The following is a 16,003-nucleotide window of genomic DNA, read 5'->3' as shown; positions in this document are numbered from 1 at the left end:
TTCCAAGTCTATCATTGTAGTTTTTTTTAAACACTCTCCAAAAGTTGGAATTTTTTCCCCCTAAAATAGCTACTGCACCACATACACGAAACAATTTCGAAATTTTTTAAAGGTCAACATATGCGTCCTCAACACCTCTGCCAACCACCATAATTTCAGATAAATGCGTTACAAGTTGTGGTGATATTCAACAAAAACTATTTTAATCACCCTCACTCAGTACAATTTTTTATGATTTCTGGCATGAAAACATAATTATTTCGAGGATTTTTTTTTGTTGCAAATGACTCAGGAGGGTCCCCTGATTCAATTACTGTATACCCTCCAAAAATCGCCGATGGCTTGTTTTCATGTTTCATACAACTTGGTCGAAGTTTTGGCAAATTGACTCTTAACTTGTATACCAATAGCATGAATAGCATTTCGTCAACTATGTTGTGTGAAACCTAAAGCCGAACGTTGTGTGAAACCTAAAGCCGAACCTGATCTGAGAGTTTTGAATGGAATCGGATTCAAGTTAGGTCCCCTGAATAGACATCAATAGAATCATGAGGAAGTTAGGTCAGATTCTTTTCTTGTGAACTAACCTGACCTCAATTACCCCAGAGCCTTTCTACTTTCAAGAAAATTAATTTCCCTATAGGGAAAACAATTGGTCTAGGAGCTCACAGCAGCCTCACACTCAATAAAAACACGAAAACGGGACCTTTCATTTTTATCCCGAGTTATGTAATGGATTTTACGTGCTACTGGTCGGCAATTGCGAATTTCTTTCGTCAAAATACAAATTTAGAACCTCGTACGTAATGTACCATTACATGCTGAGGGCGTCTAAAGTAGTGCTTAAAACATGAAAAGTGGCATGAAATCCATTAAAAAACTCGGAATAAAAATGAAAAGTCCCGTTGTTGATCCGAAGCACAGTTTGTCATTCACAAATTACAATAAGCCCATTCCCCAACAACATCCCATCCATAATTCGTACTACCAAAACAAATTGGAACAAATCTCTAGAAATTTCAGATTTCTATTGAGATCACGGACAATATATAGCACGAAGCAGCATCAACCAGCCAGCACACATTATTATATTCTAATTAAAGAACGAGGGAAAGAACCAACTTGATTATAATCAATTGGTATTAAAGGCGAAACAGAAAAAAAAAGATTCTGCCGAAACAGATCAATACAAAATACACACGAGAATGCTGTTTACGAGTTGAAACTGTATATATAACCTGAAACACAAGATATGGAAAGAATGGAAACTGCGCTTGCAGTATATTCCGTTTCTCGATATTCGGTAATGTTATTTGATAAAAGTCAAAATGTAATTTATGTGAGGGAAAAATTAGTCATATTCCTCGAATTGGATGGGGTCAAGCATGAAAATGGGGTCGTTCATCAACGTATATCATATCGCTATGGTGATATGGGAACTTGAATCGACAACTAATGTCTTAATTCTGATAATTTAGTTGCAATTTTTATTATTCATGATTCAAACGTATGGATCGGTTAGCCTTCACCAGTAGATTGGAAGTGCAGGCGGAGGCGCTGCTCTATGTGCGGTCGATGCGGTCGCCGGGGTCAGAAGATGATTTTTAAATGGAAAAAAATTGTCAAAACGAAAATCGTCCAGAAAAAATTTATTGTCTTCTAACCACCCGAGTCAGAGCAAAAGCTGGATCCGCCCCTGTGAAAGTGTCGGGTAATTAACGAATAAAACTGAAAATTTTTCGAGAAATACTACATGACATTCTGTTATGTCCCAGTTACAAAAGAACATTGGACTGATTCTGTGTCTTTCCATTCACCGCTAGAATTATGCTGCAAAACATCGAATTGATTCCGATTGCATAAGTGCAATTACACTGCCTCTTCTACCAAAAATTTTGTTACAAATTTCGCTAAACATAATTCCTCACAAAACTCTCGATCGAAATGCGTATGTGGTACGAAGAACTTTCGGTCGACAGTCATCGAACGCTACCATTGGTCCATTGAAAATATAAAATACGGTTAAATATGTCAACCGAGAAACATTTCGTTGATGAGCAAAGTTCAAGTTACAAGAGTGTACTAATGGATTATGCATAAACTTTCGAAATAAAAAATTGTTTGAAAAGATGCCACAAAAAAAAAGTTCCATTTTGTGACTGAAGAATAATAAATATTTGTGATGGGGGAGGGCAGGAGATGGTGATGAACATAATCGCTTTTTTATTTTTTTTTTTTTTTTGTTGAATTGCATCATGTGTGTTCATATAATGCTAGATACGGTTTCAAGAAGCGAACATCGCACACACACATATTCGGTTTTCATGATAATTGTTGGAGAGAAGAACAAATAGAAAATGGTTGGGGAAAAGAAACTATTGGCAATATACCAGAGATGGTGCAGTATATTGCATGCTGCCGGCTATGTGGTATAATGTTTGCGGTTTAGCCCATTTAAACTGCAAAAACTCTGAGAAATTGCAAAACTTTTCTTCTATTCAGATTTTGTGCCATTGCAATGTTCCTTAGCCGGGCTGAAGAGTTATGGTGGAGGAAATTTTCTAGGTAAAGACCTCTGATGAGGAAAATGGATAGAATTTTAGGCAGAGAACCATAACTTTGTTGTCGCGAAAATAATCAACATGTCACAGATGTTCACATTCATTTTGTCTAAATAAGTCGTGATATGGTTCAACGTGCTTTTCGGTTATATATCTTTTGTGTTAGTGCTGGCGTTTCGAGGAAAAATTGCGGGTACTGTTGTGCACACGTTAAATGTGCCAATTTCGTAACTATTTTAAATTCTTCTCCATTTCTCTCATTTCGTATGTTATTCTATTCAACATGGGTGAAATAAACGCATTTCAAGCAAAAGTGATTATAGTCGACACCTGTCAAATAGAGTAATTTTTGTATGAAATGCTTTTTCACGGTGTTTTACAGTTGTGTGACACACTGTCAAGTTTTAGTACTCTATTTAGAGTAACACTCATGCGTTTGTGAAATGAAAGAAAGGGAGAAAAACAGTTTAGATACAAACCTGGTACTTAAAGGAATAAAAGTAGGATAACCACATTTTGCACGAACGGACTAGAGGCTATCTTGACGCCATGAGTTAATCAATTATGGACTGACATGGAATGCTCGCAGTGTATGACCAGAGATGGGAAATTACCGGTAATTTATTTATTGTCGGTAATATTACGTAATATTACGGTAATATTACGTAACATTACGTACCGAAATCTTAAATTACCAATATTACCGATGTTTCGGTAATATTACGTAATTTACCAATACAAAATTGTAACAATATTTTACTATCAGACTCATGCGAAAGTTGAATATTATTCAGCAATATGTCCTTTGCGAAAATTATCCTTTATACGGTGGACTATTTTCTGTTCATTTTTCGTGAATTTTACGTGAAACTCAACTTTCGCATGTGTCACACGGTAAACCAGTACCTTCGATACTGCTACATAATTGATTGCTTATGAAACAACTTTGTGATACTCGGAAACTCACTCGTGTGTTTTTGAGCAACTTGTTTGATTGACTCTACATTTGTCAAAAAAGACAGTAACCGGAGCTTGTTGCTGGAAAACACCTTTATCACATAAAAGAATTACTTTCTCAGCATGGAATGTAAACTACTATTACATGCGTCACTTTGAGCTTTCCTCAGTATAGTATAATTTTACTGAACAAGACAACAGGTAAAAATGAATGAATTACATTAGCAGCATGGAGACTACTATTACATGCTTCACTTTGAGCTTTGTTGAGTAAAGTATAGTTTGACTGAACAAGAATGTGGAATCTTACTTCTTGCGTAGATGTTTCCAAATGTTTGTTTCGACTATTCAGATAACCAAACTCGTATTCGGCTATTTGAAGAAGGGGTACACGAGTCGAAAGACTTGGAAGCACTTGCGTTACGTTATCACGCTAGATTGTATGTCGCTACCACAATATTCAACGATGGCAGTGCCGGAAACTCGGTCTTTTAGCATACGAAATTTGAAATGAAATTTCATTTGCTAACAAATTTCAGTTTTCATTCTAAGCCCGTGTTCTTATGAAGTGACAGAAGACCGAGTTGCCGACGGCGTCATTCAATGACAACTCTGAGAGAAATCGTAAAAATCCACGCTCTTTTAATTATCAATTTCGGTTGAAGCTCATTCAAATGTGTATACTACTCGACTGTTTTTGAACAAGTTGTTTAACTAGGCTGAACTAAGCCTAACTAAAACAAAATTATACGATGAAATACACTTGAATTTGCTAAAAACGAGTAATTTTTGTTGAAAATGATTAAAATTTACAATATGTTAACTGATTTTTGGTAATATTACGTAACTTACGTAATATTACCGAGGCTTTAAATTACCAATATTACCGAGCTTCGGGTAATATTACGTAATTTTACGTAATATTACCGGGTAATATTACACGGTAATATTACGGGCCCATCTCTGTGTATGACCTATTCACATTTAATCAAAAATTCTCCATCGATTTTCTAGGAGTAAATTTTTGACTCGTGCTGCAATAGATCCAGTCGAACTGTTAGCCTAACAAAAAAAAAAACTTTCGGAAAATCGAAATTCAAAGTGTAAAATGGAACATTGAAATATCCATCGCAAAAGTTTATTTCATTAAGAAAATGTAAGAGTGTTTGTTGAATTGCTGGTTTGCTTATATTCGTGCAAACATTGGCTGTACTCATAAAGAAAAAAACAAACTTTTCATTCATCCAGTTCGGCATAAATAGTGCAATCATTCATTACTCTGTTCCAATCACACAGCGAAATTTTTCGATTTTAATCAATTAGTTTGAACTAATGACAAATTCTGGTTTTTATTCGAAATGTAGGTCATCATTAGATGGAAAATGGAAACAGTTGAGCGATAGTCGTATGTTCAATTATCACTTCATTTAGAATGTCACATTTCCGGTTGGCATTTGCCAAGCTAATACTCTCTATTTATAGTTTACTAATAAAAAATGAGACTGAGAGACAACAACTGTAAGTTATGAACGTTCGATTTTTAAATACGATTTATCCACCTAATACCAAACGTTCACATAAAATGTGTGTGCAATAAAATCCAATGAGGAGGAAAACTCGTAATAATGCAGGCTCTATAAATACTGCAAGATAATAGCTTTTCGTTTCAACGCGATGGTTGCATACATAAAGTTCTACCTAAGAGCTTCAATTAAGTAAACAAATAAAATAAAAAAAATAAACTTTTCTCAAACGAATTACGACGAAACTATTTCCGGTAGCACGAAGAGAGAACCGAAAAAAAAATGGAAAACACACAAAAAATGCGAAACTGGCAATCAATATAATACGTGAGACATCAACAAACATCAAGCTCCGCATGATAGTGGGGCATTCGAATTTCAATTACCTTGTTGACAAGTTCACAACAACGCAGGATTATACCAAACGGACGCATCTAAAATTTATTAGTTTCGCAAACCACCCCCAAGTACAACAACGAGTTTACAATACTCTATAAATGGAATGCCGAGAACCGTAGGGTTAAAAACCATAATAACCGAGCTCAAAGTTAAATATATGGAATTGAAATAGCGACGCCGCTAGGGTGACTTTTATGGGCAGGAATTTAATTTTTTTTTTATTTTATTCAATAACAACAGAACAGCAACAACAACAAACAGCACAAAGTACGAAGTGCAGTGCATATGGAATTATAGAAAAACATTTTAACCAATTAGCAATGATATTATTAAAATGAAAAATAAATTTTCATTTCGTGTTTCGTGTTGTAGCATTTCTTTTTGATTTTACAAAAAAAAATGTACAAAAAAAAGAGAATAGCAAGAAAGCACAGAAAAAAACATGATCATGAATCAAGCTTACACACTTAACAATAACATGTTCCGTGGAGTAAGTACGTTTCATACACAAAAGTTAAATTGAACGAGAAATTATTTTATATGTTTCCATTTTTCCCGATTTTTTTTTCCAATTTTTTATTTTTTATTTTTTACGTATAAATATACATTCGGTTTATGGCTCGTTCCCATTTATATTGCAATTACTATTGTTATTTGTTGTTGTTGTTGTCGGAACATGTTGCCGGTTTGCATTGAACATTTCACTTTCACGTATCATTCATTCAATAAGTCGAGTTTTTTTTTGCTCGTTCACTCGATTTAACAAATTATATTGTTATCGGGTATTAAAGCTCGTAAAAGACGAACAGCAAGAACTTTGCACAATCAATTTTATTTGCACAAAAAAGAAGAAGAAAATGATGGGAAAATGTTTCCGGTTAGATTTTCTTCTTCTGTTTTTTTTTTTTTTTATTCTGGATATAAGTTCCATAATATAACACTCCTTCATCGAAACATGTAAAATTCGAAAATGAAATTCTTACTCAATTTACGTGTACATAGAGTCTAATAAAAAAAAATTGAAAAAAAATCACTTGACTAAAACAAAACTCAACGGATGAACACAAAAAAGAACAAAAACAAAAGTAACAAAAACGGAACAGAAATCGATTTCTATTCAAATGAGTGTCCGATGAACAACTGAAAATATTTCTGCATCGATTCAGTTTGAAAAATAAAAATTCTCAATACTCAATAAAAAAGTAAATAAGATTGTTGAAAAATAGTGACGCATTCGGTGTGTATCACACAGGGGTGTAACTTAGAACAATTTTTATTGTCGCTGCTTAGAACATTTTTGATTTTTGTACCACCCTGTTTTGAATGTCGTTCAAAAACATCGAATCGTTTTTTAATTTTCTGAATGTAGTTTTCGGCAACAACGATTTTCTGTTATAGTAACTTTTAATTGTCTTCGGCAATTGCCTAACATCGATGGTATTTTACGACAATTTTTATGGTAAAGTGGTACACCCGTGGTGTGTATACTACTATATTGTCAATATTGAATTACGTGTGGAACGTACCATCTGTATATCTACTATGTACAAAATACACACAATCCAGTCAGTCAGTAAAGGAGAAGTGATTACAAATGTTCAAAAACAGTCAGAATGTGCAGTGGTGTGTACATAATGCATCTTTAAAGTGCAAACAAGTAATGATATACTATATGGCTCTCGTGTCTCTCGTTTATTTAATTTATTATTTATCTCGTCTTGGTACTGTAAAGTGTACAGGCCGGCAATGAAACATTTGTAACCTCTGAATAGAAAATTGTGCTTACATCTAGAACATTGTAATTGGCAAATCGTTGCAGAAAGACACGAATCATCAAGGAATCGGAATAGTTGCTACGTTTACGTCATCGAGAGTTAAAAAAAAGGGTTGCGATTAAGATTTCAATATTTGGGACAGAATGTCCAATGTCAACACAATATCCAAGATGTACAGGCCCATCTAAATATGACTTCTTTATCCCTAAGCGAATTCTGTTAATTTTTTCAATGGTTTTCTGTGGTGTTTCTATGATTTCAAGGAAATTTTCTTATCGTCTTTTGTTGGATTGTCAAGAAAACTACGATTTTTAAGGATTTTCCATTTAAAGGATTTCGTTGAATTTTGTAAGTTTTCTCAAGATTTTCTGATCAAAGGACTTTCCAGCTTTCCAAAATCTTCGGTTGACAAAGGTCTTTCCACCTTTGTACCCTCGCTTCTACACCTGTGACTTCTTTGCAGTGAATCTCGTTTGGGTTCCTTGACATCGAGTTATCGCTGGAAACGAAACAGCAATAACTGGAAGTAACAATCCATATTATGGACCAGAACCAGCTCTGGGACTATCATACGCTCCTCAGCGAAGAGCGATCAGAGAATACTTCAAAAATGATCACATTTTGCTATATAGACCAATCTAGCGAGCACAGCAGGCAGCTGAATCAAACATTTACAGGAACGTACATTTACAGGAACGTAATGTAAAGACTATTTCATCCGTATCAAGATGTGTTAGTTATTTACGTATCTGTGATGGACGGCAATTTCGCGAATTGTAACCCGAAAGAAGTGAGAGTGATAAGTGAAATAGCCTTAAATTAATCGTCCGCAACAGATGTGTTCACAATTTTTCATGCTGGGGGCCTAATTTACGAGAAAAATACCGAAATTTATGCAGAAGACTTGAATAAACACTTATAACATTTGTATGAATTGACCGGTTGAATAACAGCTGAAGCCAATGCATGTCTTAATTTCGCTAACGGCGACTGTAACCGTAAATTTGAAAGAAACAGACATTTCGAGCCCAGACTCTTATTCATCTTTTATGTTAAATTAGGCAAAGTCATGACAAAAAGAATGAAACAAAATCTCCTAACGGACATTATGACGTCATGTGTACCGTTTGTTCAATGCTAATTAAGCCAAAAAAAAAAATTCCAAATTATCTCCAGTGTTAATCACTTTGAAAATCCGGCCACAATATCCGCGTTATCGCCTAATTTATCATGATATGCGATGTGCGATTACGAAAAATTTATGTTAAAATGTTGTGGCCATAACACAAAATAAACTAAACATAATTAACAGAGAGAGAGAGAGAGAGAGGTCCCAGATAAAAAGGTTTAACCTTTTGTTACGAGCAATGACAAATCGAATTGACATACAGACATAAATTTAGTCTCTGAAAATTTGGTGTACATATCTCACCATTTGTCAAACAATCTGCGTGAATGAATAAATAGCATAGTCAAACATTTAGGACAATGTTAATGTAATGTTGTGTGCGTATTGTATTGGAGCTATCCCCCCCAATTAAATTATAATGATCTAGATATGCTTTCTGCTGATGCATTTTTAACATGAATTTACGTAGGTGTCAGATTGTATGTGCAGAGGCAATTAAGAATCATTACAATATACCTTTATCTTCAGAACCCTTGTCAGTCAGCAGAAATTTATTACACAATAGAGCTCACACACATAAGAGCTAAGCATTAAACATTTAAACATTCGAGTACATAATAAGTTAGAGGTAGATAGGGAATGTACCCATTATTATTTGCCGAAATGCCATTGTGACTCATAAGTTATTAATGTTTAATTAGGGGAGTTAAATCTGAATATTTGGAATTCCCTTGCCTATGAATACTATAGTTGAATTTGAAATATTTTCTTTAATTTATTGTAAATGCAAGTTTAGAGATGTGTATTTATTTCGACAAATGAGGTAAGTATACCTACGGGGATGTGTATTCTTATACAGCACACACACGTATACACATTATACGAATTTAACAGAAATTTACTGCTTTCTCCAAAATGGTTTTAGATGCATAGCTTGTTCATTTTGTTTATCCACACTGTGTTTGGCATGTTTTAAGATGTGTTTTACTTTTGTTGTGTGCGCTATATTTATTAGTGGTTTTGCACATTCTTGTCCAAACCGTATACAGCCAGAGCCGCCGTAACCATTTATTCGGAACTATTTTACGTGACCAGGATGATCCAAACTATTTCGGCTCGGAATGAACAACAACATTCTACGTCCCGAAAACTATCCACTGTTTCACATCGATCCATTTCCATTTTAATTTAATTTCGATGATTCGAAAGATTTATGTACAACATCGTGGTACCGAACAGCATTGTAAGGGGGTATTGTAGAAATCTTATACGAGAAGAAATTAAAGAAGAAAAAATAGCGTAGACGAGAGACATATTTTTAGACCCGTACGAAGTACTGGGGTCTTATGGGTTTACGCATACGTTTGTAACACGTCGAATTGGACTCCCTGAGTAAGGGGAAACCTATTGTGGTTGTCTAGAGATGCCAAATCCGCGAAAAAAAAAATGTCCGTCTGTCCGTCTGTCCGTCTGTCTGCACGATAACTTGAGTAAAACGCATCCGATTTTGAAAATTCTTTTTTTTCCCGTTTGGTAATGTCAAAAGACAGGCTAAGTTCGAAGATGAGTGATTTTGGATCGACCCCTCCCGAGCTGTGGCCCAATAAGTGCTTTACGGTTTTTCGAAGATATCTCCGGACATTTAAACGTTAAACTTGTAAGTGATACGTCAAATAAAAGGTATTTACAATACCGATCGACAAAAAAAAAGTTTATGGAAATCGGATGACCGACTCGTGAGTTAGACCCCTTGGAGTGGAACAGGCACAGGGCGGCAAGCAGTTTTTGCTTGTAGGTCGGCCACATTTGAACATATTTCGTCTGTTTTAGCTTTATTAGATAGGTATTGACCGTACCAATCAGGGAAATTTTTTTTTATGAAATTATGTTCTCCGGAGCGTGAGCTAGGTCTCTTGGAGTGAGCTCTTATCTGGCTACTCGGAAGTACAGTGAACGTGGTGTATTTTGACAATATCTCGAGTAAATTTTGACCGAATTTCATGAATTTTTTTTTGTTTGAAAGGTATTAACGAATGTAAAGCGTCAGTGCTAATTCCAGTCTCCTAACAAAATGGCTGCCGGCGGCCATATTGGATTTTATTAAAAGTGATATATCTTGGGAAAAATGATACTTAGAGAGTTTCTGTTAACATGGAAATAATGTGTTAAGTGTGAGGGGTTTCAGGGATTCCATATATGGACATCTATATATACCTATATACAGCTATATTGAGCTATATACAGGCATATAGAGCTATATAATAGCATATTCCTCTGTGAAATGTTTATTTACAGTGAAATATAGTTAAATATAGCGGTATATAGCTGTTTAAATAGGAATTTATGAAATTTGTCTTCGTACGGGGCTGTCTATATTGCCTCCGGCAATTTAGTTGTATATGATAACAAGACAAAGAGTGGATAATGTAAGTGATTTTAAAGGGAGAATAGTTTTTCAGCAGAGGAGAAAATGAAGTAAGAGAAATGAAGAGTTTCACATTAAAGGCTTTTGATACGAATAGGTGTTTCGTACGGGTCGGCGTTAGCTATGTTTTTAAATACCTCGACGCTTTGCTCTGGGTAGAATTTTTCTCGATTCTGGGTGAGGGTGATATCAGTACTAAAAGAATACTGTACCATGGAATAACAGTGAATGAAATTATGTGTGATCTGTGATCTGTTTACTGGCTCTAAGATTGTGGAATTAATTCAGAATTACACACCCTAACACTTCTACCAAAACTTCATATTCTCCTCTTTTTGACGTTTATGTAGCACTGCTCCTAGCATTAACACTCGATTGTCAGACGTCAAAAAGCCTCGAACAGCCGAAAAACCTCGAACAGCCGAAAAGCCTCGAACAGCCGAAAAACCTCGAACAGCCGAAAAACCTCGAACAGCCGAAAAGCCTCCGTTGTTTTCCAGGTCATTTTGGTCTTAAAGGAATTAACTGTCAAGTCTTAGTTTCTGCCTGTTGCCAAGAACACTGAAATCACTCATTAGATTTCCTTAAAATTTAAAATTAGACAGACAGCTCTCACGTTTCCACTTTTACAGACATCTTTTCAGAAGAAATTTGAGGAAAATGTTTCTATGAAAGTGTGGTTTTATGTTTTCGACCCGCGATTAATTGCACACAAAAAAGTGTATTCAACCCAACCCGATCATAGGTCTACGTTTGAAATTCATTTAATTTTCCAAGAAACTTCGCTTAATGAAGAGGCAATTAATTAGCATGAAGTTGAACTAGAAGGCAATATCGCATGATTTCCTCGTCTCTATGTATGAAACAGCATTACCTGATCTTACAGTTAGAGTGGATCGATTTTGAAAGTTTTGGGCTTGCAGGGAAATCTCGGAATGACAATAAATGCGCTATGACCTTGGAAGTATATTAGCCTTCTCATAAAAACTGACTGAACGTCGCTTTTCATCTATTACCCTCACCGCCATTTCAGTGGCTCAATTGGCGAGGTACCAAAATTCAGCTTTTAAATTGATCCACCCTTATTTCGTACATCATTACCTCGCGTATAACCATATTCATATTTCATATTTTCTAATTGAAATCTTCTGTAATGAAAATCGTTTCAGATATTCTAAAATGTTTCTACCGCAAGCAGTCAAAACTAATTTGCCCTATTTCTATGAACTTTACAACATTTCCAGCATAAGAAACGGTTGCCAGTACATTAATAAGCCAACATCTCGTATAATTACAATTGAAGTTACAGTTTCCACACGAAATGGGAAAACGTTTTTCTTTTATTGTTTCCTTTATTCGTGCGTCACATGTCTTCTCTCATGTGAATGTGTGTTTGTATATTAAATACGTCGAATTTACATTTTGCATGCATCTACAAATCGCCCAAAACCACTTACAGTGGAGGTGTGACGCTAGTCCTGTTATCCACTTACAAAAGAAGTGAACTGATATCGGTGTAGGTGACGCTTACAGATTCGACACGCAAAAAGATATGCGTCACAAATGGCAGCTGATGAGGAAAGCACGCGAAAGTTTAATCAACAAAAATTTTACCCGAAAAATTTTAGAAAGAAAATTATAACAAAAAAATGCGTCAAGAAGTGGCAGATGAATCGGCTTTCTTCCGTTTGAATTCCATTCTTTAAAGCAATATATTTCACAGTTTTAAGAATTTTCTTCCTCAACATCTGCCACTTAAGACGCAATTTTTTTTATAATTTTCTTTCTAAAATTTTTGTTGATTAAACTTTCGAAAATTTGACGAAAATAAAAAATTTGACGAAAATAAAAATTTGAAAATCACAAATTTAACGAAATTCAAAAATTTAACGCCCCTAAAACGCTCATAACTCCAAAATAAACTTTTTAGGGACTAGAATAACTTTGTTTTTTAAACGAACTTTCTATCTGCCATATTTTCCGAGTTATGGCTGACATAGCTCGCGCTTAAAACGCTTATAGCTCCCAAATGGGAGATTTTTGGTGAAAACACTTGTCGACTGAAAACTTAAACTCTATAAATTTGACTTTTAAACGAACTTTCTATCTGCCATATTTTGCCATAAGTTTAGTTATGGCTGACATAGCTCGCACTTGAAACGCTCATAGCTCCGAAATTATAAGCTTTTATGGAAATTTCTTCAAATAGGTATCTTAGAATTACGTCCTTGACATACCCTGAAAATTTCAGCCAAATCCACCGGTAAATTCAAAAGTTTCGTTGTAACACAAGGACAAAGTGGCAAAGTAACAAAGGTTGGTAAAATTCATCTATTTCGAAATGTATGGAAATCAATATCTTCATACAAATTTCCAAGTTTTGAAATTTAATATCTCGGCCTAATCTTAACCTTATGAGGCGTGTGATAGCTCGTTGAACTCGTATGGACGCCCAGATTACGTATAAAATGCGTAAGAGCGGAGGGGGAAAAGTCAAAAAAGTTGTGTTCCTCAGTCCTACGGAAAAAAAATTGTCAAATTTTTCAGTGTGAACGGACTTGCGTCACGGCCCTTCACTAACGTAGGACCATGATATAACGATTGAACATATTTAATAAGTCCTGCAGCATATGGTCCTGACAATCATGTAAATGTATTCTATCAATCTGATAAAATGCTTTAATCATAGCACATACGACGACACACAAATACAAACACAGTACATTCGTGTGTATCAATTAAATGTACAATAAGCTTTAACAGCTCAGCCAAACTAAACTATAAAACGCCCCTCACACTTTTTTTGTGTTATTTTGGCAAATTTATTGAATTGTGCCGTTTGGTGATTTTTTTAAATCCAATTCCGATCTAAATCGTAAGAAGCTTATGTAACTTTCATGTGCAGTTGATAGCAAGTAGCTCTAAAATGGAAAAACGAAGTCGCATACAGGTTAAAACTAAGTTAGACATGGAGGAGTTTGAAACATTTCTGACGAAGAACAACTTTTGATTTTGATAATAAAGAGGGAAAAGATATCCATCGTAAAGTGGGGTGATGTTTTGTCATTTATCTTTGGAAAACATTTGCTTTTGGTACATCATTCTGATAGATTCTGAGAAATTAATTTAGTTTTCTGTATCATATCTAAGAAAATTGTTCCCTCATCATCACCTACGTAAGCAACCTGAGGGATCATTCATAAATTACGTAACGCTTTTTCAGTGCTGACATCTTAAAAATATGTTCTACTCTCCATTCAGAAAGGTATATACAGTGTTAAAAGAGTGTAAAAGAGAGAAAAATGACCAGTTGCTTAACTGGTTTCGATGTGTATGTACAAGTCCAACTTGGAACAAACCAGTTAATTTACTGAGCTCGATGGGGGAACACTCTTTTTGACATTCTTTTTTAACACTAAATAGATTGGTTCCAACACCTTATGCTCAAAACAAACGAGGCATTGAAAACGTGTTTTGGTCCTATTTTTCATGACGAAATTTTCGAAACTGTCAAATGAAGTTAGAACTTTATCTATTCAAAATCGCGACTGCTGCATCTGTCAATGAAAACTAGGATCAAAACACGTTTTCAATGCCTCGTTTGTTTTGAGCATTACGAATTGTCAAACTTCATCCATAGAGTTCGTTCCTTATAAGTTCGGGTCTAATGTCAAAATATTCATAATTGGTACCCCTGTTTCAGTATCTAAACGGAGTAAATTTTCACACTGACAGATCCGTTGTAGCAGATGCTAATAGTGAATGCTTTAAATTGACAGGTTCGTGAGTAAATCTAATATTTACGCACGGATCGCACGGATTCTATTACTATTGTAGTAGGTGTTTCGTGTATATGTAGCGTGTGCCAGTTACGGCTGACGATGTGTTATTGCATGAAAATAGCGATCCTTTTGAAAAAAATTATGTGAATTTATGGTGATTTTGACATTAAATTAGATGAAATCTTGTCGCTAATTCGTTTGTAAATGGGGATTTTGCGCACATGATGTGTTGCCGATATGAACGAAGCGATTTCACATCTAGTGCGCAAAACAACCACATTTACTATCACTAGATTTTAAGTTAAAAATGGTGATCCCCTTCTGTGATCAAATTATAGCATTTCTCGCATATATTTGTCAACCTTGATTTAACCTAAAAATGACAATTTTCACATCTATTGCGCAAAATTTCCATTGTAGTCACTCATGTTATGCAAATATCTATTCAAGCAAGTCGTAAATATAGTCATCTTGTTCTAGCTATACGTACCTTTAACACATTTGTATTTTTGTAAAAATTTTGTCCGAAGATTATTTATTTTGGTTGTGTCTTGTTCAATAGGTGGTATCTCAATGGCGCCAATAATCGACGCGCCAATCACCAAATACAGGACATAGCTGCCGCACAGACACAATAAACGAGCCTTGCCATGATTGTTTGTCAGTGATGATACATTTTTTCCGCCTAAAGGCCAAGCACCAAGTAACATTTCTCTGACAAACAAAAAAAAAACATTTTTAATGAAAAGTGAAAACAATAAAAAATGAACGAATTTTAGGAGGTGGCAAATTATTTCGCTAAATTGTTATTTAACTTAACCATTAGAGCTAATTCACTTTCAGCTTGTTCTTTCGGGTGTTTTTTTATTTTTATTTTTATTTTTATTTTTCAAGTAATCTGTTGAAACTCCATGTGGATATAGCAAATCATCATAAATAATAAAAAAGAGTTGATGTTCAAACTTTACTTTTTTTTTATTTATTTGAAAAGTTAAACGACTATTGTGGGTAGCGGGCTTTTGTACAACATTGTGTATTATATACATGATTTTGCTGGATTAAGTAAGAACTTTTTTTTCATATATAAGTAGCCCCGGCGCCAAGGGGTCTTGTCTCTTTTATTTTTTATACATTTACCATTTGGTGATGTATTTATCGTTAATGGAAAATTCGATCGAGTTTAAACACGAAAAATATTTTAGTTTCCGTTGTAAAGACTCACATCACAGTGGTTAAACCAGTGCATATCTCACGAAATTTCAATTCCCGACAGATTTGTTTTAATTCGTAGAAAAGGCAATTCGGCGCAACATTTCACGATAGAACATGAACGTTTTCAACCTTCTCCAAATTAAGTTTGAAATGAATTAGTTGCAACATTAGCCTTTCTCTGAGTTGTTTAGTAATCGGTTTCGTATATCAAAATAACTATCAAAAATCTCTGCCAACACT

At 34.8% G+C, this 16,003-nt stretch overlaps 1 protein-coding gene across 2 annotated transcripts in view; it reads right to left on the bottom strand.

The window, feature by feature from the left end:
- The window catches only part of LOC119069619 (potassium channel subfamily K member 1-like), a 58,767-nt gene that overhangs the window by 28,828 nt on the left and 13,936 nt on the right, over nt 1–16,003 (bottom strand). Inside the window, exon 2 of one of the 2 annotated variants that reach the window (XM_037173711.1) lies at nt 15,042–15,265. In XM_037173711.1, the coding sequence (XP_037029606.1) occupies nt 15,042–15,261 (220 nt within the window). In that variant the 5' untranslated portion in view covers nt 15,262–15,265. Of the gene's footprint in view, nt 1–6,423; nt 6,552–15,041; nt 15,266–16,003 lie in introns of those variants that run through there. The other variant, XM_037173709.1, reaches the window with a different exon arrangement.

Source organism: Bradysia coprophila, assembly GCF_014529535.1.
Source record: "Bradysia coprophila strain Holo2 chromosome X unlocalized genomic scaffold, BU_Bcop_v1 contig_38, whole genome shotgun sequence".
Taxonomy (NCBI): Eukaryota; Metazoa; Arthropoda; class Insecta; order Diptera; family Sciaridae; genus Bradysia; species Bradysia coprophila.
The sequence above is the reverse complement of the archived record's forward strand: the minus strand, read 5'-3'. Positions and strand labels throughout refer to the sequence as shown.